Source organism: Cydia splendana, chromosome 26 (assembly GCF_910591565.1).
Source record: "Cydia splendana chromosome 26, ilCydSple1.2, whole genome shotgun sequence".
NCBI classification, from domain to species: Eukaryota; Metazoa; Arthropoda; class Insecta; order Lepidoptera; family Tortricidae; genus Cydia; species Cydia splendana.
In genome coordinates this window covers 2,093,510-2,115,658 of record NC_085985.1, presented here as the reverse complement: position 1 = coordinate 2,115,658, position 22,149 = coordinate 2,093,510, and the positions used below count along the sequence as shown (strand labels likewise).

General features: G+C 38.3%; 3 protein-coding genes across 8 annotated transcripts in view; all 3 read left to right on the top strand.

The window, feature by feature from the left end:
• Positions 1-5,519, top strand: part of LOC134803445 (uncharacterized) — a 46,285-nt gene extending 40,766 nt beyond the window's left edge. The window contains exon 17 of the mRNA XM_063776262.1: positions 1,515-5,519. Within this exon, the coding sequence (XP_063632332.1) occupies positions 1,515-1,586 (72 nt within the window). The 3' untranslated portion in view covers positions 1,587-5,519. The remainder of the gene's footprint in view (positions 1-1,514) is intronic.
• Positions 1-13,936, top strand: part of LOC134803315 (dihydrolipoyllysine-residue succinyltransferase component of 2-oxoglutarate dehydrogenase complex, mitochondrial-like) — a 49,483-nt gene extending 35,547 nt beyond the window's left edge. Inside the window, exons 2-4 of one of the 5 annotated variants that reach the window (XM_063776100.1) lie at positions 7,892-7,957; positions 11,128-11,263; positions 12,192-13,936. In XM_063776100.1, coding sequence (XP_063632170.1) covers positions 11,150-11,263; positions 12,192-13,454 — 1,377 coding nt within the window. In that variant the 5' untranslated portion in view covers positions 7,892-7,957; positions 11,128-11,149 and the 3' untranslated portion in view covers positions 13,455-13,936. The other 4 variants (XM_063776099.1, XM_063776103.1, XM_063776101.1 and 1 more) reach the window with 4 other exon arrangements.
• The window catches only part of LOC134803235 (cytoplasmic dynein 2 intermediate chain 1), a 65,669-nt gene that overhangs the window by 40,505 nt on the left and 3,015 nt on the right, over positions 1-22,149 (top strand). The window contains exons 2-11 of one of the 2 annotated variants that reach the window (XM_063775932.1): positions 14,882-14,911; positions 15,597-16,345; positions 16,651-16,768; positions 16,808-16,885; positions 17,259-17,418; positions 18,251-19,174; positions 19,277-19,433; positions 20,557-20,706; positions 21,026-21,500; positions 21,841-21,970. In XM_063775932.1, the coding sequence (XP_063632002.1) occupies positions 15,611-16,345; positions 16,651-16,768; positions 16,808-16,885; positions 17,259-17,418; positions 18,251-19,174; positions 19,277-19,433; positions 20,557-20,706; positions 21,026-21,500; positions 21,841-21,970 (2,927 nt within the window). In that variant the 5' untranslated portion in view covers positions 14,882-14,911; positions 15,597-15,610. Of the gene's footprint in view, positions 1-14,740; positions 14,912-15,596; positions 16,346-16,650; positions 16,769-16,807; positions 16,886-17,258; positions 17,419-18,250; positions 19,175-19,276; positions 19,434-20,556; positions 20,707-21,025; positions 21,501-21,840; positions 21,971-22,149 lie in introns of those variants that run through there. The other variant, XM_063775931.1, reaches the window with a different exon arrangement.

The following is a 22,149-nucleotide window of genomic DNA, read 5'->3' as shown; positions in this document are numbered from 1 at the left end:
CTTTTGTATGTTCTCCTTTGCAGATCACATTTCTCAACTGATTCTCGTGAAAATGTGTAAGCAGGTTCGAATTGCCACCCTGCTGAAACTTTATTTATTTAAATTCCTATTGAATGGATTTTGCACCTTATGAAAAACCGTATAGAGTAGTAAATAACATTTTACATCTGACTTAATGACATCTTGTTTTATTCGCTTTAATTGTACAAAACGCGTATCTCGACAAAGCAATATTAGGTAATAAAACAGTCAACAATCAAATGAATTAAATAGGTACGTCACGTGTGACATGAACAGACAAGGAAAGCAAGATTAAATGCATTGTTTCTCTTTCATCTTTCAATGGAACGCTTTTACCCTCAAAGGAGGCTAGTGGTCAATACTAAACTAAAAGTCCAATCTTAAAAAAACGTGATGGGTCACTGACCTGTCCCAGTAAAGTGAGGTAGTGTGCGTGAAGTGCGCTTGTGTGTGAAATGGGGTAAATTGACAGAATCTGAAATTTTACCCACCGCTACCGTCGCCTTAAGCAACGTCGGGCGGGGTCAGTACTTGAATGGGTGACCGTTTTTATAGATAATGGTACGGAACCCTTCGTTTGCGAGTCCGACTCGCACTTGGCCGGTTTTTTTTTAAATATCTTTCGTTAAATTTAAATAATCACGATTATTTAGCAGTGGCGCTAGTGTGCACGTTGATGGGCTCTTAAGGCCTTTTTATACTGTGCAGGTGAACCGTACCGAGCGCTGACCGTGCCGCGACCTCACTCGCCGGTGAGTAAGGTCTTTTAGGGGGGCGTTCATTAATTCCGTGAGGCATAAAGAAATATAAGTAAGGAAAGAGTGCTAACTCCATACATCAGTTACAAAAACGCGTGTTATTTCGTAGTCGACATCTAGCGTCAAGTAGTGGATTTATCAGTACCGCTACCTGGTCATGTGTCCCGGACTCCCCCTAATATAAGTCGATTTTTAGGGTTCCGTACCCAAAGGGTAAAAACGGGACCCTATTACTAAGACTCCACTGTCCGCCTGTCCTTCCGTCTGTCTGTCACCGGGCTGTATCTCATGAACCGTGATAGCTAGACAGTTGAAATTTCCACAGATTATGTATTTCTGTTGCCGCTATAACAACAAATACTAAAAAATCGGCCAAGTGCGAGTCGGACTCGCGCGCGAAGGGTTCTGTACGTTCGAACTCACGTTTGTTGTATGGGAGCCCCAGTTAAATATTTAGTTTATTTTGTTTTTAATATTTGTTGTTATAGCGGCAACAGAAATACATTATCTGTAAAAATTTCAACTGTCTAGCTATCACGGTTCATGAGTTACAGCCTGGTGACAGACAGACGGACAGACGGTCTTATTAATAGGGTCCCGTCGTTTTTACCCTTTGGGTACGGAACCCTCGGTGGGCGAGTTCGACTCGCACATATCCGTTTTTTTTTTAATCTGGCCAAACTAACTTTTTATTTGTTTCATAAGAATCATAACGTACCTATATTTTGTTCGCAGGTTGACACACAGAGCGCGAGAGCGAACGAGAGCGCGGTGAAGACAGAAAAGCAAGAAAAAGAATTGGCCTAGATGATTAACCGACGTGTATAATGAATTAATGTAACTGATTGTTTTTGACATAAGGTTATATGGGGTAAGAGAAACATCGGGACAAGAGAAACTCTAGTAAGGTATCCTCATACCAAAGAGAATAGAGTGTATAGTGGATTGTCAAAGTAAATTATGTAGCCACTGTAAATTTACTGCCATCTTTCGACACAAATTTAAAACTGTTAGAACGCCATTTGATTTTGATCCTTATTCTTTCACTGATAGTGATATGTGTTAAATATTGAAATTAACGCCATCTACTCGACTGTAGGCCAAAGGTTATGGCGCCATCGCTCGAAAAGATTGCACCATACCTTTGGCCTACTCTAGAGTGGATGGCGTTAATATTAATATTTAACAAGTTAACACATATCAGTGAAAGAATAATAATCAGAGTCAAATGGCGTTCTAACAGGTTTAATCTTCTGTCGAAAGATGACAGTAAATGTACTGTAGCCACATAATTTACCATTACAGTAGCTCTCTATTTCAAATTCTCTTTGCCCCGAGTAAAATAAACTGTTTCTCTTAACCCCACATTACCTTAAGAGGGAAGTATAAGCTACTCACAAAAAGTACTTTCTTCATACAATTTCCATTTCGGCAGAAAACGTTTTCCACTAACTAAATCTTAACATATCACTTTTGATTTTGATGTCGATCCCTTCATCATAATATATTCTAGGTTTATAGGTTTCGCTTTAAAAAATATTTTCTTTTGCATTGCAAATTTTGAAAAAAGGAAAGCCTACAAACCTAGTTTTTCATTGTGTCAATAACATACTAAAAAATCATGGAGAATTGAAATTATTTACAAGTGAAAAAACGTTTTCTCTTTTATGGACGATCACGTGCTATACTTATTCTCTCTTAAATATTTTTTTACTGAGTAGACTTTAATGTCCTACCCATTTTTACACGACTGCCCAAAAAAAAAATAGTGTATTGTTTTCAGCACCACAGAAATTTGAACCTTTAGTGTAGGAAATAGAGTTGATTTTGCGTTGTCCAAAAACTGAACGAAACAAAGCAAAAGCAACTCTGTTCCAATCGAATATGATATAAATTTCATTGAACTGAATAAGTACTATAGGTATAGTATAAATTATCTCAGATGATTTTTTCGGGTTCGGGTGCTAATCCGTTAAACAATAGTTATTTGTACAACAAGAGATCAAAGTTTGATATTTCTTCGAGTGCTTATTTTGAGTCCCGTGCAAGCGAAAGATTCTATAATAGATTCACGAGCGTAGCGAGTGAATCTAATTTAGAATCTTGAGCGTAGTAAGGGATTCAAAAGCGCACGAGATGTAAATAACTTTGATCTCGTGTAGTACACAAAATTTTTCACCCTAAGCAGTGAGAACATACCTAGAGGGACAGAGATAATAGAACCCAAGTATATCGAACTTGTATTAGACCCCGCATGTTGAAATGACATTTGACTATAAAGGTCACTTGAATGTCATTTTGTCTCAGACAGAGACACACTCAGTGAGCAAAACCGCATTTTGCTCACTGTTTTTAAGAAGCAAAGTACCCTTGTTCGAGCTGCTGAGGTGAAAAAGCCTTTGTTTCTTTTAACAGTGCTCTTCTGCACGTGCCAAAGCAACCATGTCGTTTAAAAAGCAACTATCGTGATAGTATTAAGGTTCAAATTCATATGACAGCTCGTTCAGAGAACAATCAGGGTGGTCTTGTTTTTGGAAATAACAAAACGTGTTATCTATCACCGAATGGCCTGTTTCATGATCATGAATTTGAACCATATAATTAGAGTGGTAAGTTTGCTTTTTAACCGGGCTTGGTCCCGTTACTTATGTCGGGGCTATTAGCAGTAAGCAGTGTAACCACTGCATAAAGGAAACAATACCTTTTGTTTAACAGATTAGGGTCCGAGCCCGAAAAAATCACCTGAGATAATTCATACTATAGGACCTTAGGCCTTAGGAGGATATAGTGACTTTAATAGCGATTGTCACTGTGGCAAGGTACGAAATGGGTCACAAGTCACAAATTAAATTCTTCGACTGTATTTTCTAATGAAAATTAAAGTTTTCTTTAATAGACGATTATTTTAGCAAAATAATAAAAGGCACCTACGCTTTTTATGCTTATATAAAATAATAATAAAACCGTTTTTGTCATGGCGTCAATATCAGTTTTGCAAACGAAATTATATTTTTCTAATTAATAACTTGAATACCAATAATAATAGTTAATTGTGTTCGAAAGCAATATTATTGGGAAAATAATTAATAATTATTTAAATTTACTGATAAATTATAGGAATACAACCTCACAATGCTTTCAGAGCAATTAGTGATAGGTCCCAGTTAATAATAAATTAACATTTTTGATTATTTATTTATTTTACGTACATATTACCAAATGGACTAAATAGCAATATTAATATAGCCTTAAACAAATTAATATATAACATAGATTTTATTAAAGATTAAGCTTTTTCGCCATATCCTGTATTCCACTGCCAATTTTGTGATATTTTTTAGTCTTTTTATCATAAATAAATGTCATATACGAAGAAAAGTGACCAATAAGGCCACTGCCCAGGGCTGGAATCGAACCAGCGTCCTCTGCTATCGCGGCAGGTACCTGTGCCATTCGGCCACTCGGGCCACGCGACATGGGTCGAATTTTTCCTAGTATATGCCTTTTTGATCTGTTGATCGCCACTATTTTATACAGGGTGGCCAAAAAATAAGTGCATTCCCGTTGCCAGCGAGGTTTTGGAATTATACTGAGCAACTTTTACAAAGGGAACCCCCAAATCGCGAAAAAAAAATTGGCAGTTTCATGCATTTTGGCTGGTCCATTTTTTATGGAAGGGTATTTTTTTTGCGATGTTGGGGTTGGTCCCATAGTAAAAGTTGCTCAGTATAGTCCCAGAACCTCCCTGGCAACGGGAATGCACTTATTTTTTGGCCACCGCGTATTAAGTAACAAGCAATAATAAACTTTATTCATATGTATAACGGTTCATTTTATACAGCACATTTTTTTACTTTGACTGGCGGTCAAAGGATTAACTTTCTAAAAAGCTCGCGTAGGGCTTTTTAAACCTACCCTGAATGCTTAGTCTGAGTATATTTTGTACCATGAGAAAAGAACAAAAATGACTTGTGTAGACGACACGATTTTTGCCCCGATTTGTGTCCGAATCTGTTGACAGATCGCACCGTTAAGTTTAGGCAAATTTCGCAAATCTGTAGCCCTGTGTTCCGAATCACGCTCACAACGCGTACAGTGCTGGCTGCCGGTCCGAATCAGTTAGCTCTCTGAAATTTGTTTCGCGCCTGTCCTGTCATTGTCAAACGTCACCTTGACGTTTGCGCTCAAGGTGCTTACGCCTGGGAGTGTGAGCACCGTGAGCGCCGTCCATTGACGTCACGATATCTCATGTAAGCGCTGTGAGCGTGAATCGGTCCGATCGTGAGCGTGCTGTGGGCGCTGTGAGCGTGATTCAGAACATAGCCTAGGTTGTCAACCCTTTACCAGGCTGACAGTTCAAAAATGACAATCGAAAGTCAGTCTTACTTATGTCTTACTGATCGAAAATAGACCACATGTTTGAAGTGCCGTATGTGGGAAATATATATCCCAGCCTGGTAAAGTTAAACTTAAGTGTTTTTTTTACAAATTATATGTTAAAAGTTTGCGTAATTTCTACGTGTTGGTTGATTTATTTTGTAGACACATAGCTTTATATTTATTTTACGTTTTATGTAAAACGCGATGAAGTATTATTTTACCAAATATAGTTATAATTATACATATAGTAATTATTTTTGCACAAATTCTCGTATGGCAACTGATGTACAAAAGAATATAAGTTGTATGTGTGCGTGTTAGACATTGCGTTTGAAATAATTAAATAAAATTGTTTATGTACATTTGTCGTTTATTTTTTTCGCTGTTTACCCAACTGCTTGCAGAAGAAAGCATTAGACATTTAAGGGCATTTTCACTTAAGTGTGTACTGTAAAGGTTTGCCCGCGGTTTTGGGTGGTTTGCATTAACGGCCGGTTAGCAATCGTCACAAAACTGACGGTCAAGTACAAGGTAAAATGAAAATGCCCTTGAATTAAGTTCTCTAGGCGGTTATCACACTGCCGCCTGATAAACACCTAAAGAACTTAACTCTTTAACCAGGCTGACATTTCAAAAATGACAATCGAATGTCAGTCTTACTCATCGCAAAATAGAACACATGTTTTAAGTGCCGTATGTGGGAAATATATATCCCTTAACCTGGTAAAGGGTTAAAAACTATGGGACATGGGACATATTTTTGAGTAAATTGTATACACCCATATTTTAACACTTGACTGTACATAGGTACATATGTTTGTGAACTCGACTGTAATAGTACAGTCGAGTTCACAAACATATTTACAAGCCTATATAAAGTGGTATCCAGACGGGCCTGATCAAATCGGTCGATCAGGAAAATAATTGGCGCCAATCTCATCTAGCGTCCATACGTACACAATTTAATCACCAATTTTAGAACCATAAACAAACGCACGTAGATCCTAGCATTCCATAGATACTAGCTTCGAAAATTGTCATTTTTGTGTCCTCCTGATTTGATCGGGCGATCAAATCAGCGAGCCAAATTGCTGTTTGCTTCCGCACCTCCTGATTCGATCGGGCAATTTAATCAGATTGGCGAAAAATTTACTAATCTGGATATTACGCCTTATTTACACGCCTCTAAGGGTGGTATTCCACCTGCCCAATTCCTTGGTCCAATTAGCATTGCGTCTCACTCTCTCATTAAGCAAAATGTGAGACGCAAATACACATTGGACCAAGGTTTTGGATAGGTTGAATACTACCCTAAGACACTGATAATAAGGTCATGTAAAATAGTCATCATTCAGGCTCCATGGGCTATAATCGCGAAAATCGAAGTTCGCAAATTGCGCCGCTCAGGGGGCCGATTTTTGAATTTCGATCGCACGATTTCGTCACTCGAAATTCGGTTGAAAACGGCGAAATGCTAATTTTTGAAATACGAGCGATAGAAATTGCGTATCGAGTGGTATGGACCACTCGTTTTCAATTCTATTAGTAGAATTTAAATGCCTAATGTTGGAGATATTATTGAACGAAATACACGAAATCGAGTGGTCGAAATTCAAAAATCGGCCCCCTGCTTAGAAACTTACGGCGCGTTTTGGGAAATGAATTAGAGGTTCACTAGATATGAAATAGTAAAGATATGTGACCTTCCACGGCAAAAGGTATCTTATGGCGGCTGGCGCTTACGCTATCATTAACGCCGCTCCAATACTCAGCCGGGGCATTGGTACCTTTTGCCTTGGAACGTCACATATCTTTACTATTTCATATCTAGTCATCTCTAGTTCATTTCCCGAACCGCGCCGTTAATCCTTCATGAATTATTTATACATTACCGTGATTATACAAGTTTTTATTTAGTTTCACCTGTCCCGTTGTCTGTCTGTAATCAAATCTGGCAGGTTAAATATATTTGACCTAATTCGGAAGTAGGTCAAATTTAGTATTAGTAGCATCATCTATTACTAAGACTTCGCTGTCCGTCCGTCCGTCCGTCTGTCTGTCACCAGGCTGTATCTCACGAACCGTGATAGCTAGACAGTTGAAATTTTCACAGATGATGTATTTCTGTTGCCGCTATAACAACAAATACTAAAAACAAAATAAAATAAAGATTTAAATGGGGCTCCCATACAACAAACGTGATTTTTACCAAAGTTAAGCAACGTCGGGAGTGGTCAGTGCTTGGATGGGTGACCGTTTTTTTTTTTTGCTTTTTTTTTCGTTTTTTTTTTGCATTATGGTTCGGAACCCTTCGTGCGCGAGTCCAACTCGCACTTGCCGGGTTTTATTTTTAATTGTTATTTTTGTATGGATCTTTGCATCCGTCCCGCCATCTAAAGAAAAACTTGTGAAGTTACTGTGCTAGGCTACACTAGGACACGTATCCGCAGAATCCTTTACATGTTTCACGAGATGGCGCTGTTTTCTAAAAACATTGTTTTAGGAAAATCATTAAATTTTGGATTTACCACCACGAGTATTAAATATAGTTTTTATATTATTTATATTTTACCTTAATATTTAACAGGAATTTTGATAGAAATTGTGTTTAAAAAAAACACAAGAAAGTTATGAATCATGTTTATCTTTATCGATATGAAAAACGCCTTAGCGCCTTCATCACATTTTTGACAGATGGTAGCCAGCGCCGACCAAACCGAGCAACTGGATCAATCGAAATAAATGTAGGTCTCTTGGCCACACGACCAATATTTCGTTATAGCAGCGTCAAAATATAAGTGAAGTATCAGTTCCGTTCATTCTACACACGTAACACACGAGCTACGCTTTAAATAACGCTTCAAAACCGATATGGACTCGATAATCTAACTCGGTGGTGCCGCCTTGTCATGAGACCGAGGCTTATGTAACATTTTTGTCCGTGAATTTAACCAAACTGTGCACTGATAACAATTGTTTACCCAGGTCAGGAGGTAAGGGGTGTGGTATTTAATATTTATCAATAATACTTGGGCCATTTACGTATTCGTTGACTAACCTTGAAATATAATCGTGCTATGTGCTTTAGCGGTGCATATTTTTGCGTTGAAATCGTGTTAAATTTCAACTATAACGCAAATAATCTGCTTTATGTTTCCTTATTTCATCATTTTCAGCAATTTTTTTCTCATACTTTCACTTCTGGTGTCACTGCTAGAAATGTCATCAGGCATTGATCCAATTTCGCAATTGTTTTTTTTTGTGAAAGGTTTTACTTTCTTTTTAATTGTCTATTGGCGTGATTTTGTTTTTGAACACTTGTAGCAAAGTGCTATAAGTACTAATTTGCAAATTTACTAATTATAATTTATAATTTCTCTACTAACCTAGTAACAATAATTATAACATCTATTGCCACTATTATCAGATACCGTTGCTATGGTGTTATCATAAGATTTGTTATGATTTAATATTCATTAACATATTTATGCATAAATAAGATAAATCCAGTTTTACTCAACTTATTATATTTCTCCACATATTATGTCATTGTCTTTATTGCTTAATCAAAATGATTTGTCACCATCATGTGATGAATAGAGTATTTTTATATGATATATTGTCTATTGTGTAACTACACTATAGTGTAGACCAGCGGTCGGCAACCAGCGGCCCGCGGGAACCTCTCGCTTGCGGCTTACTATAGTAAGACCAAGAAAAGTCTGCAGCGATTTTGATAGCCCACGCAGTGCAACTGTTATTTATGTCATGTTTTCATAGAAGTTTGGCATTTAAAATAACACTTGCACTGTGTGGGTTATCAAAATCTCTGCAGACTTGGGTCTAACTCTAACGTTAAACAGCTGTGGTATTCGATCCGTCCAATTACTTTGTCCAATGTATATTTTGTCTCACATTTTGCTTAAAGAGAGAGTGAGACGCAATGACCAGGGGCTATGAATCATTTCTTTTTTAAATCCCAAAATAGCCCAATATTTTTAAGTATTTAATGCTCTTTCCATAGGACTGAATCATGTATTTAGTGACGTCTTCGTAATATTAGATTGACCCATCAAAAATGAAATAATAAACCAAAGAACAAAAAAGAACGTAATAAAACCGGTATTTTTTGTATGAAGAAAAACCGGTTCCGAGCCTTGGCAATGACATTGGACAGATGGAGTACCACCCTAAATTCCATTATTTTGACTATTTCAATCCCTTTCTCAAGCACTACCAGAGTGAGCAGCGTTCACGACGGCCGTGTATCGCGTTAGTACGCGATACACGGCCGTCGTGAACGCTGCTCGCACTGGTAGTGCTTGAGAAAGGAGACCTAGGCTCTCCGAAACATGTCGCGCAAGTGACTAAAAACAAGTGAGTCTACACCGTAAAATTATTCAATGTTAGTATGTCTCACAACAGTTTAAATTCGATTATTTCAATCCCAATTTTCTTAATAAAAGAAAACCATTAACATTATTGAAAAAAACAAGGCCATTTTCTGCCATGGCATTGCAATACTAGTGGTAGCTTACTTAGAATAGGTACGGAGAATATGTAAATATGTGACCTCACTGCTGAGATAAAGAGATATATGATATACCTATAGCAAATTATTGCATTCTAAATGGCAATTAAATTACTAATTACCAATTAATTTGAATGTAATAAATCATTAATCATCTCTAGTTTATTCTGGTTATAGATAATTTGCTTGGATTTTTCCTATTTTGATTTGATTTAATTTTATTTTTAATAAATTCTAATAAGTTTATTTGACAGCCACATGGCTATGAGTCCAATCAGTTAACAGTCAAAATATGTAAAAAAAAAATTGAGCCCATAAAATTTAACTACCTAGAATGTCAAGTGTGATAAACTTTTTATTATTTTGTTAACTCACTTGTTTACATTCAAATTATATTTACAATCGCCTTTGAACAGAATAACAATAATGATAAGATATTATACTAATACGCTTATAATTGCTGGTGGTTATCTAGCAAGATGTTTTGATTTAATAGTTTCTGAAATTGTGAATATAGGTCATAGAGAGCAACTTTTACTATGGGATAACCCTGAATCCTAGAAAGCAAAAAAAATTTTTTTTTATACTTTATGGATCAGATGTTGATGTGTTGTATGGGAGAGACACCACCTAGTCCTCTCTAGTCTAGTCTAGGTACCTTTACCTACCTGCCTACCTACCAACACCTACCTGCCTACCTACCTACACATTATACCTTTACACCTTTACCTTTACACCTTTGGCTTTGGCTTAAATGAGCACAAATTGCCGTTTTAGTATTGGGGCTATTAATAACATTAATAATAAACAATAATTGTTAGGTGCTTATAATTATTTTAAAATGGTAGAACATTTCTTAAACATTATATTTATATTTTGAAAACTAAAAACCACGTTTCTACCCAGTTTAAATTTGAATAATTTCCAAAAACTGAAACGAAAAATCCTCTATAATTATTGAACATGCTAACAAAATTTCAATAGATTCGGTTTAGAATTGCGACCTGTATAGGAGAAGAGAACAGCTGCTCATCCAAAAACACATTTTATCCAAACTGAAGCAAATCACTCAGACAATCTTTATTCTAGCCGCCCAGAGGCCTATAAAAAGGTCTTCCATACCATTCTAATAATCATCATTCTCTTGCCCTTTTCCCATTCACTTGGGGTCGCCGCAGCATGTCTTTCTCTTCCACACCTCTCTGTCACCCGTCATCTCATCATTCACTTGCGTTCGTTTCATATATCATCTCTCACACAGTCCATCCACCTTTTCCTCGGTTTTCCTTTCCACATTCATTCGTAATACCTTTCTCGTCACATGACTTTCATTCCTCCGCCTCACGTGCCCGTTCCATTCTAATTTGAATCAAATCAAAATTGCATTTGTCTTGGCAAGTTTTAGGCAGCAGGATAATTGAATATATATTGTTCCAGGATAAAGTAAGTCACGTCCAGGATGCTCCGACGCTGCTCGAGCCACCTGCAGAGCCTGTACCGGCGGCAGCCGGTGCGGCTCCGCTCCACCACGGTCCTCGCCCTGCCCCGCACCACCGTCGTCGCTACTAAGCAGGTAAACTGACCCCCTTATGGCCCCATTTAGAGGATGTGAGAACATTGCGGGTTTTGATCGGTCGGCTGAATTGGACGCAACCGACAGTCCGCAATGTAACTAAAAACACATGCGAGTTCGCGCGCCGTCTAAATCAGCCCTTATTCATAAACGCGCTGCAAACCTCAATTACCTAATAATCGTTTGTCCTTATCTGTCATTTTGACTTATGTATTTGTAAGAAAGGGGTAAAACATAATTTAACTTAATCAGGCCCATAAAGCTTTATGAGTCGGGGGGGGGGCTTATTTTTAACTTATGTTTTTGTCCGATCTTCTAGGTTTCTCCAGTGACAAGGTTTCGTGGGATTTTAACATGTTATTTCAGCCCAGCCCAGTCGTGTGATAGAGTCAAAGTTGTGCGTTCACAAGGCTATCTACACGGTGGCTAAAAAATAACTGCATTCCCGTTGCCAGGGAGCTTTTGGGATTATAGTGAGCAACTTTTACTATGGGACCAAATCCAGAAATCGCGAAAAAAAAAAATGTATCCTCCCATAGAACATGGACTAGCCAAAATGTATGAAACAGCCAAATTTTTTTTTGCGATTTCTGGATTTGGTCCCATAGTAAAAGTTGCTCACTATAATCCCAAAAGCTCCCTGGCAACGGGAATGCAGTTATTTTTTGGCCACCCTGTATATTTTGATCATGATTTACATCATCATCTGCTGTATCATTACTTACATCATTTTGATCATGGTAGAATTAGGTATTAACAGATTAGATTTTTCTACATTTGTCCTTGGTTCAGATTGCATAATCATCACATTTCAATTCTCTTCAACACTCTTCCTATAGCAATATCAATCCAATCCTTTCGAAACTCGTCAAGTTCGTGGTGCCCTCTCGTTAATTAATGTTAAACATGAATTTACGTTTAATTCCAGGCGCTCCCCCTGGTGTCCCACAAGCAAGTGGCGCCCATCCACTTCACCAGCCCCCTCTGGGAGACGCAGGACGTCATGACGCCCAGCTTCCCCGACTCCGTCTCCGAGGGCGACGTCAAACTCGACAAGAAGGTCGGCGACGCCGTCGCGGCCGACGAGGTCGTGCTAGAGATCGAGACAGACAAGACCGCTATACCTGTCATGGCGCCCGCCCATGGAATTATTAAAGAGCTGTATGTGAAAGATGGTGAAACTGTTAAAGCGGGACAGAAGCTGTTTAAACTTGAGATTACGGACGCGGCGCCGGCTAAAGCTGCGCCTACACCGGCGGCTGAGCCGCCTAAAGCTGCCGCCCCACCGCCGCCGCCACCGCCGACGCCCACTGCGGCACCCCCACCACCACCGCCAGCCGCTGCCGCTCCTCCACCACCCCCTAGACCAACTCCTCCCCCAGCAGCCCCTATCTCATCCATCCCTGTTGCTGCTATTCGTCACGCGCAAGCGATCGAAACTGCCTCCGTTAAAGTACCCCCTGCTGACTACAGCAAGGAAATCGCTGGTACACGCACGGAGCAGCGAGTTAAGATGAATAGGATGAGGCAGCGTATCGCCCAGCGCCTCAAGGAAGCCCAGAACACCAACGCCATGCTTACGACCTTCAACGAACTCGATATGTCCTCCATAATGGCTTTCAGGAAGAAGAACTTGGACGCCTTCACTAAGAAGCACGGCGTCAAGTTAGGCTTGATGTCGCCTTTCGTAAAAGCCGCGGCCAACGCGCTGATGGACCAGCCTGTAGTCAACGCTGTCATTGAAGGAAACGAGATTATCTACCGCGACTACGTTGATATTTCTGTAGCTGTGGCGACTCCTAAAGGTCTTGTCGTACCTGTGTTGAGAAATGTTCAGAATATGACCTATGCTGATATCGAGTTGACCGTAGCAGGTTTAGCAGAGAAAGCTAGAGATGGAAAGCTGACCGTTGAAGAGATGGATGGTGGCACTTTCACCATCAGCAACGGAGGGGTGTTTGGATCTTTATTGGGCACTCCGATCATCAACCCGCCTCAGTCAGCTATCTTGGGTATGCATGGAATTTTCGAACGCCCCATCGCTCTGAACGGACAAGTAGTCATCAGACCGATGATGTACATCGCGCTGACATACGACCACAGACTAATCGATGGACGCGAAGCGGTTATGTTCCTGAGGAAAATCAAGCAGGGAGTGGAAGAGCCGACCAGCATTATCGCTGGCTTGTAAAGTACTGGCCAGTTGTGATTGTGAGTTACCAAGACATAGACTCAGCTGAACTTTTTTTTGGCAAAGGAAATAAACTTGCCAGCCAAGTTATTTTTACTTTTGTCATTTGACACTGCCAAGTCGTCATTTAGTCATTTCAATTTATTCTCCCAATTTTTTTGATCTAATAATTTATCTCTTTAAGTAAAAAAATCATGATTGTTTGTGAATGTTATTTATATGTGGTGATCCATTTTTTTTATGGGTAAATCCATGTTATACACGGGTAAATTAAAAGACAAGGCTGAGTCTATGTGTACCATGTAATAGTTGGCGATGGTGGCAATAAGAAAATCGTGAAGATCATGTAAATTATGTTTATTAGTAGTACTCAAACTGGCACTGTGTGTGTATTTATTTTACGTACGCTCGTCCGTATGTGATTGTATTATTTATCATGTTTTAAGTAATAATATACGAAGCAGTACATTTCTCCTATGTGAGTTCGTCTTTTATTTATCTCATAAATTAATCAGTAGTTCGTACCTTTCGCGTTGAATGATCCCTGTGCCAGTTCCTAAGTCTCTTTTGGTTGGGCTTAATTAAAAAAAAAATTGTAGAAATATGTTTTTACCTTATTTTTATTATGTATGTTTTTACAGTAAATTAATGTGCTAAACTTGCAAAAAATGTACATACATTTTACGTAACAGAAAAAAAAATACTGTCATGGGATTTATTCGAAGCGAGAGGTATAATTAAAATAAAAACATAAATTGAACACTTGTTCATGGATAAAAGTACTACCGCTAGAAAGAGTAAGACTGTTTCCTCTAAATTTTTCCAGTGACGCAACTAGTTGACGATTTATTTGTATAACAATAAAATACTTAAGGTTGAACTAGAAATTTAAATAAAATTAAAGTTACGTGGTTTTGCTACTCCACGTCTGCATGTCATGTCATAGACCAAAGAGCATAAAAGTATATTATAGACTTGAGTTTTAGAAGAATAATTGCACTGCACTAAAGTAAAAAGTTTTATTTCGAAAATTAAACTACTCATTTACATATACTCGTCACTATGGCGCCACCGTACTTGTAAAATATACATAAAACATTAGTTCCTTTTTATGCCACCTACTTAAATAAATTTGCAGTAGTAGTAGTACAAAGATATCTCGGTCGATAGCGGCGGCGCCACTGTCTATGCTAACCTATGCCGATTCTGTGTAAGTACTTTAGTTACTTTTTTCGCCGTTGTATCAATAAAGCTTTGTTGTGTCAAATTCGTTACCATGACAACGAAATGTGTTCTTTTTGTACGATTGTCATAAAATCGTGGAGAAATAGCGCAAAAAATATCTATAACTAATTTTAATTACGTGATAAACTAAACTGTTGCGAATAGTTTTTCATTTTAGTTTTTTGTAGTGACACAATTTTTACTGTTGACCCATATTGTGAAATGATGTCAAGGTAAGTCAAATATAAGGAATTGATTTTCTATGAATAAATTCGCATCGCAGTTCGTTAATTCATTGTCTGCGTCGTATTTAACGATAGCCTACTTAACTCAGGCGGTTGAAGGTATTGGCGCAATGGTTTTCTAGCAGAAGGCTTACTTTGGAACTAAAGTAGTTTAATATTTACTTACTGATGACCAGTATGTAAATCAATCTCATGCAAAAGCGATAAGTCTAACACTCTGTTTTCCTAGGATAGCGGTGCCGTCATATAGCGGCCGTCTCCATACAAAATAATACGGCTAAATATGAATGAGTAGTATTTTGTACGGAGACGGCTGCTATATGACAGCACCGCTATCCTAGGAAACCAGGGGTGCGTAGCCAACGTTACAATCGCTTACTCTCCGTAGCGATCGAAACGCAATGTCTCCGTCGCAGTAATATGGAAGAGCGATAGAGAGAGATGATTACACTAGGCCACGGAGCGTTAACGATTTGCACGTTGGCTAGGCACCCAGAGCTTAACCACAGTACCACACAGTAGTTAAATTCAGACGGATGAACCTATACCCACGACCTTAAAATTAAAGTAAAAATTATTTGCATTAAGCTTTGAATTTTTCATTTTACCTATTTCATTTTTACTTTAATAAGTACTCTGGTAAAGATAGTCATCGGAAATTTTAACATTTTAGGTATTTCTGAAAACATGCAAGCTGCCAAAAAACCGATTAAAAAAACTACAAGCAAAGACAAACTGCAAGAAGAAAAAATAAAGACTCAAGACGAAAAATTAAAGAAAACCACTTACAATGTTTCGACTCCGCGGAACTTCGTACAAAAGACCTCTACCGCTGATATTTATAAGACTCCTAAAAAAATTGCAGGGTCTTCAAAAGACTATAAAAAATCACCAATGAAAGACTATTTAAAATCCTCACCGTCGTCCATAAGTCAAATTAGTAGTTCAAGCAAAATTAGTACTAGTAGAACTAATAATAGTACAAGTAAAGTTAGTAGCAAACCTAGAAACAATGAAGCAAGTAATAGTACTAGCAAAGCTAAAACAAGTAATAGTACTATGAGTACTAGCAATGTAAGAGTTAGAACAGCTAAAGATCTACCATTTGGGAATGTTACTGTTAATTCTCCTATAGCTAAGAGGAAATTAGATTTAAATATAACTAACGATAAAGCTATAGATAAAATTAAGCAAAAAGAAATTAGAAAAGTAAAAGATGATAAAGAAGTTAAAGATATTAAAACAAATGAAAAAGGCAATGGAGAAAGAATTAGAACAAAAACAAGGACTTTAGATGAAAATGAAGTGAAAGAATTGACACCTGATAGAATAGATAATAATGAAGAAATGATAAATTTGAAGCAGAAGTTGGTGGCGAGACCGAAGGCGTTTTATGTGGGGCTCGACGAAGATAAGGATAAGGTATGTGAAATGTCTGTAGATGAAAATTACTCTTAGACTTCAATTTTGCTCATAATGTACTGATGTAGTGCATAATTATTTTCCATCGTATTTTCACGGAAACGTACGAACGCTTCAAAGGTTATTTTCATCATTTTTCTTTAAAAGCGTAGAGACAAGATGGCAATCGTTCACGCTCCGTAGCTAATAGTTATCTCTCTCTATCACTCTTCCATAAGTTCTATATTAGTGTGACAGAGACAGTTGCGTGTCGTTCTTCTTATGTTCTGGTAAAAGATTTACCAAAGTAATTTGTCCTTACACAGGCTCCAATCAAAAGCGACGAAGAAGTAAGTTACGAGGATGACTTCGAAAGCTATGAATCTGACTTCGACTCTTACCATAGCGAGAATAGCCAAGGAAGCTCTGAACACGTGACTGAAGGTGGAAGAGAGATGGAGGTCGATAGCGACGAGACTGAAGGTGGGAGAGAGATGGAGGTTGGAGAGGACGCGGGAGAGAGAGAAAAGGAAAAGGATGAGGAGAATATGCTGGATTCAGGTATGATCTTTATTGCTGGATCAGTGGTCTTTTGGGACATATTTAGGGTCTTCCCAGATATATCGATGAACATTCGGCTAAATCCGATAGGAAAAAGCTTTATGTCCGCGCAATAAGAGCGAAAAAGCCGTCGACGGCGCCGGCCAATGCGAGCAGAGCCGAACGACGACTTATACGCTCTTATTGCGCAAACATAAAGGTTTTTCCTGTCGGATATTGCCGATTCCGCGTCGACATATGTTTACGCTTGTAGCCGATAACGCGTTTTTCTGCTTTGTAGCGAAAAGAGCTTAGGAACATAGAATCTGCCGGTAGTAAATGCCCACAATAATGACCGTTTGGATTAACTACTTTAAATTTAAATCATTCTCAGGGAGCTTCGACCTTCGCGAGCAGCGCTCAGCCAAATCCAAGCCGGCGGCCATGGAGTTCATCCCGGAGACAGAAGAAGACAAGGCCAGTTCTCTGGACGAGGGGTTCCAGGACAGCTCCAGTGCTGTGTCCAGCATGAAGACGGTGGAGGTGCTGGAGAGGTATTTATCATATTATATATGTGTTTTTAACAAGCTTTTATTAGGTCGACCTGTATGTAACTAACTATGTAATGGAATCTAAGGTTAATTTAACCATCTTCCAAGGATCATAGCGTCATGAAAATTGGCAGCTGTATGTAGTTCTGATGACAATACAATAATATGGTACTGTCGAACTGATCTGATGATGGACACAGGAGGTGGCCATAGGAACTCTGTGATGAAACAACGCAACCTAATTGTGTTAGGGGTTTTTTAGAATTGTCTCGATGAGTATTAGTTGTCTGTCGTAAGAAAAGTACAGTCAGCGATAAAAGCTTGTACCAAAAATGAAATTTTTGCCAAAAACTTATTATATCCCTCTATACGGGAAAGTACCGTGCGCATTGGAGGATTTGCCACCTTATAGTCTTAAGCGCTTCACACACCTTATTTCATTCAGTTACTGACGACAGGGACGCAGCAATACGTAGAAATAAGATGCAGACATCTCTATACTGTGTCTAACGTAGGTTAGGTAGGTATAGTTGCGTTTCTATCGCCAGGTACTTTATTAAGTAAGGTGTGTGAAGCGCTTTAATCGGTTTCTTTCGACACTGACACTTTACTCCTAAGGAGGTGCTACCTAATTTTACGACGCGATTGTAGAATCTGCTATTATGTGGCCTATGACTGGGGGCTCCTGTACTGCACTTTACAGGTAATGGACTCCCTATATTAAAGTGACAGTAAATGTAAGTTTCCGATTTAGAACACACGTTGGCAGACGCACGGTCGCTGATCTTAAATTATACATTTTGTGTTCGTGTTTACAAGGTATTTGTCTTTTCAGACCCCTATTCGTAGATTTCAACAAATCAAAAGAGAAGAAACGCAAGAAACGCATAGTCGAAAACATGCTGCGTCGAGCAAAAGACATATTGAGCATGGTAACACTGCACGAAATGTCATTCACGCTCTTCGAAATGAAGCCTATATCCTACGATTTGTATATGGCAACATTCGGCCGAACGAATTATACGCAAAGTGCAGTTCAAACTTTTGATGATGGTATCACTGAGGAGATTCAAACTGATGAGATTGATGTGGAGAATAAATGGACACAACATCCTGTTAAATTTTCTAAAGCAGATGTGTACTTAAATGATCATACTTTGAAGAAAAATAAAAGGAATAGCGATGATTATACGTCGAAATTTAAGTTTTTATTCGAAGATCGTGGGACCAACGATTTAGATGCTTTCAAAGAATACAAAGATAATGAATTAAGGATTTTACTTGAGCAAAAAAGTGGGGTTGGCAGTTGTGAAATGTTGCCATATGAAATGTATAAGAGTAAATTAAAGGATGATTTTAATACGAACGCATTGGGAAGGTTTTTGAAGAAGGTTGAAAGGAAAGTCAGCCATGTTTTAAATTTAAATGGCACCGTATCTGACAATGTAACAAAATCAAACTTGCCGTTTAGCTCTGGATATGTCGGTATAACAACAAAAAAAGTCTCGGAAGAGAAGTCTTTTCTAAAACAAGCAAAAATTACAAGTTTAATATTTTCAGAGGATAAAAGCAATTTAATTTTGACGGTGCATAAGAAATTTACTAATGGAGTTTTGGCGGGGAAAAGTCTAGTTTGTCTATGGGACGCTAGTGTTGCCAGGAGTGAACCGATAAAAATTTTGGTTGCCATAGATAATGTCGTTTTGGGAAGATTTAGAGGAAATACTAATGGATTGTTAGTGGCCGCTTTAGAAGATAGGTAAGATTATAACTTATAAGTTAGTTATTATCGTCAGAATTTTTTTTCTACTTTTTGTAACCGAAAATAATTACGGAGGTATTTTTACTGAAATAATTTTAGTTCCTTGCATCTTTGGGATTTGTCAGAAGAACCGACATGGCGGGACGATGTTGCCAGCTCGAAAAAATATGAAATAGTCCAAATAAATACCGATTTATTGACTGCAGCGGAAATTGATCGAGAATTTAATAAGAAGAATATCAATATTAATGATCAGGTATTTATTACAGTTCCTGATATAAATTTGTATTATGTTATGTATTACTTCTAATAGCCGTATCGTTTTGAATCGTGACAGGTATGCACAGTCACGCTCCGTGATTGTTATGCCATTTAGGGTTCTAGCTAAATTGGACATGCCATAGCGTAAGCATGGAACATCCAATTTAGTTAGGACCGTAAATGGCGTAACAATCGCGGAGTGTGATGGTATAATACAGGATATATACAGGTGACAATATAGGTAATAATCCGGTACCAAGTACATTCGGCAATAATTTTATTAAGTGTGTGGCAAAAATGTTGGATCCCCTTGACACTCGTAATAGCATAAAGTAAGACTTTATGATAATAGTCATAATATTGCATTCATTTTTGACGCACGTTCAAAATTTACCGTTTTCCATACCTGTAAGCGCCCACAAATACCTCAAGCGAAAGCCCTCATTCGCACGAGCGCTTTTTCAACGCGCATTAATAAAACGTTTGAATGACACAAATGGAAACTTGTTGAAACTGCGGCCGGATTCAAGCCCTTTTTTTAACACGCATTGAAAATGCGCTCGTGCGAATGAGGGCTTACATTACAAGCGTGCGCATATACGATACGAGCAATGCGGCCAACATGACAAGCCAAGAGGTCATTGACTGACGCCGTTACAGATCTAAACTGGACAACATATCTATTTTCCGATTCTGAAAGCAGTAGCGTCTAACAAAGTCACGCCAATGCCATTTTTAACCTGACTGATGATGTAAATCAAAATATACTTAATAACACACATAAGACCAAAACAATTATAAAAAATATGTTGTTATCAAGTACAGGTGCGCGCTCGAGTTGTTTATCAACAACTCAGGTAACCTAAAACGATATTTGTACTAACCATTATTTCCTTATTATACATTTAGATATAGCTACTAACCGGAATGTAAACGAGCGACAATGGCGGCAGATAAACCGTACGCGGTTTTCGTTCGCTGTGTCACCATGTTAAATTAGTACGTAAGAGTTATTTTGGATAAATAAATAAAAAAAAAAAAAAAAAACCCCAATTGACGTGTTAATTCCAACTTATGTTTTTGGACGTACGTTCAAAATTTAACGATTTCTTTGACAGCCCCCACAGATACATGACGCGTTACAAGCGTGCGCGTACACGAGTAGTGCTGCCAACTTGACTAACGAAGAGGTCATTGACCGCACGGTGGGGTTAGAGTTCCTCAGGGCGACGCAAGCGCAAGACAGCGGGTGGAGAGTTGTAGGACAGGTATGAGCATTGTACAATTTCAGGTTGTAACAACGTAGTATGTACAAGTTACTCTATGGTTTAGTATATGTGCGCTATAGCTGCACTCTGGTGGCAGAACATTAAAGGAATACTCCCTATTGAAAATCCGTACGTACCTCAGGCCCCTCAGGGTTGGTACTGATAGGTAATATATAATATCTAATACTTTCACCTGGGTTGCCAGCTTATATTTGTTAATTTGTAACTTAATCTAACAAAACTAGGCCCATTAAGGTCAAATAAGTACCTAATTTGTTATCCTTTTATGTTAACTAATAATCAAACCTAATTCTTACAGGTCTGTTCATTACAACGACTAGGAATCCTAACAATATGGACGATAATTCAAGAAAAATCCAAAACACACGACTTAGGCAAAGCTTTCTGGTCCAAAATGAAACTAGAAAAAACTCAAACTATATCTATAGCCAAACTTCTAAACGTTCAAGACATAAGCGATAATGCTTTCAATTTAAATGCTGGTAAAAAGAGGTTATCAAAAAGAAAACAAGACAAAATACTGGCCAGAAATTTTACGCGCCAAAAATCGGCAGAGAGTGACATTGACAGACCGCGCAGTGTTGCCAGCGCAAGAAAATTGCCAGTTGAAAATAAATTACCCCACGATTGGGAAAGTGGGATTGTGTGTGGCGATTTGAAAATAGTGCAGTACAATAATAGTGATAGGTTTTTGGTGGCCAAGAATAATGGGGAGGTTTTGAGTTGTACGAAGAGTTTGGGCGCTGTGAAGATTGAGAGGCTGTGTGTTTCTAGTGAGTACAAATCATTTATTATTTTACATAAGGCGCAGGGGCGCCATTTCGACTGCGGGGAAATTTCAACTAATCGAATGAATAAATAATTAGAGTAAAAAAAATCATTCACCTGTATATATTTATAGGATTTTACAACCTCTTTGTAAATCGTCAAAAGTACCTACATTTTAAATTAATTAAAAAATAAATAACAATCTGCATAACATAAAACATCATGTATAATTTTTATTACCCATAAAAATACATTGTTTACTAATTAATTTTGTATTGCTCCGCTCATCCGGTAAATTCTCAATTTCCGGCCGTAATATTAACCAAAATCTATCATTTCTTGCAGCGGATACCTCCTCCATAACTTGCCTGGAGGTTTCACACCATGGACCCTATTTCCTCGCTGCATCAGACGCTGGAACCATCAGTCTATACTCTCTGGTGGAGGGTAGAGTGTTGCTTACTCTTGACTGCCGGTAAGGCTACATGACTTTTTTCTCATCATGGCGACCCTGCCAGCCTTTGACTTGGCTCTAAACAACCGTAGCGACGATCTTCAACGGGTCAATCACCTCAGGGACCCTATTTCCTCGCAGCAAATGCTGGCACCGTCAGTCTATATTCTCTGGTGGAGGCCAGAGTGCTTAAGGGGCCC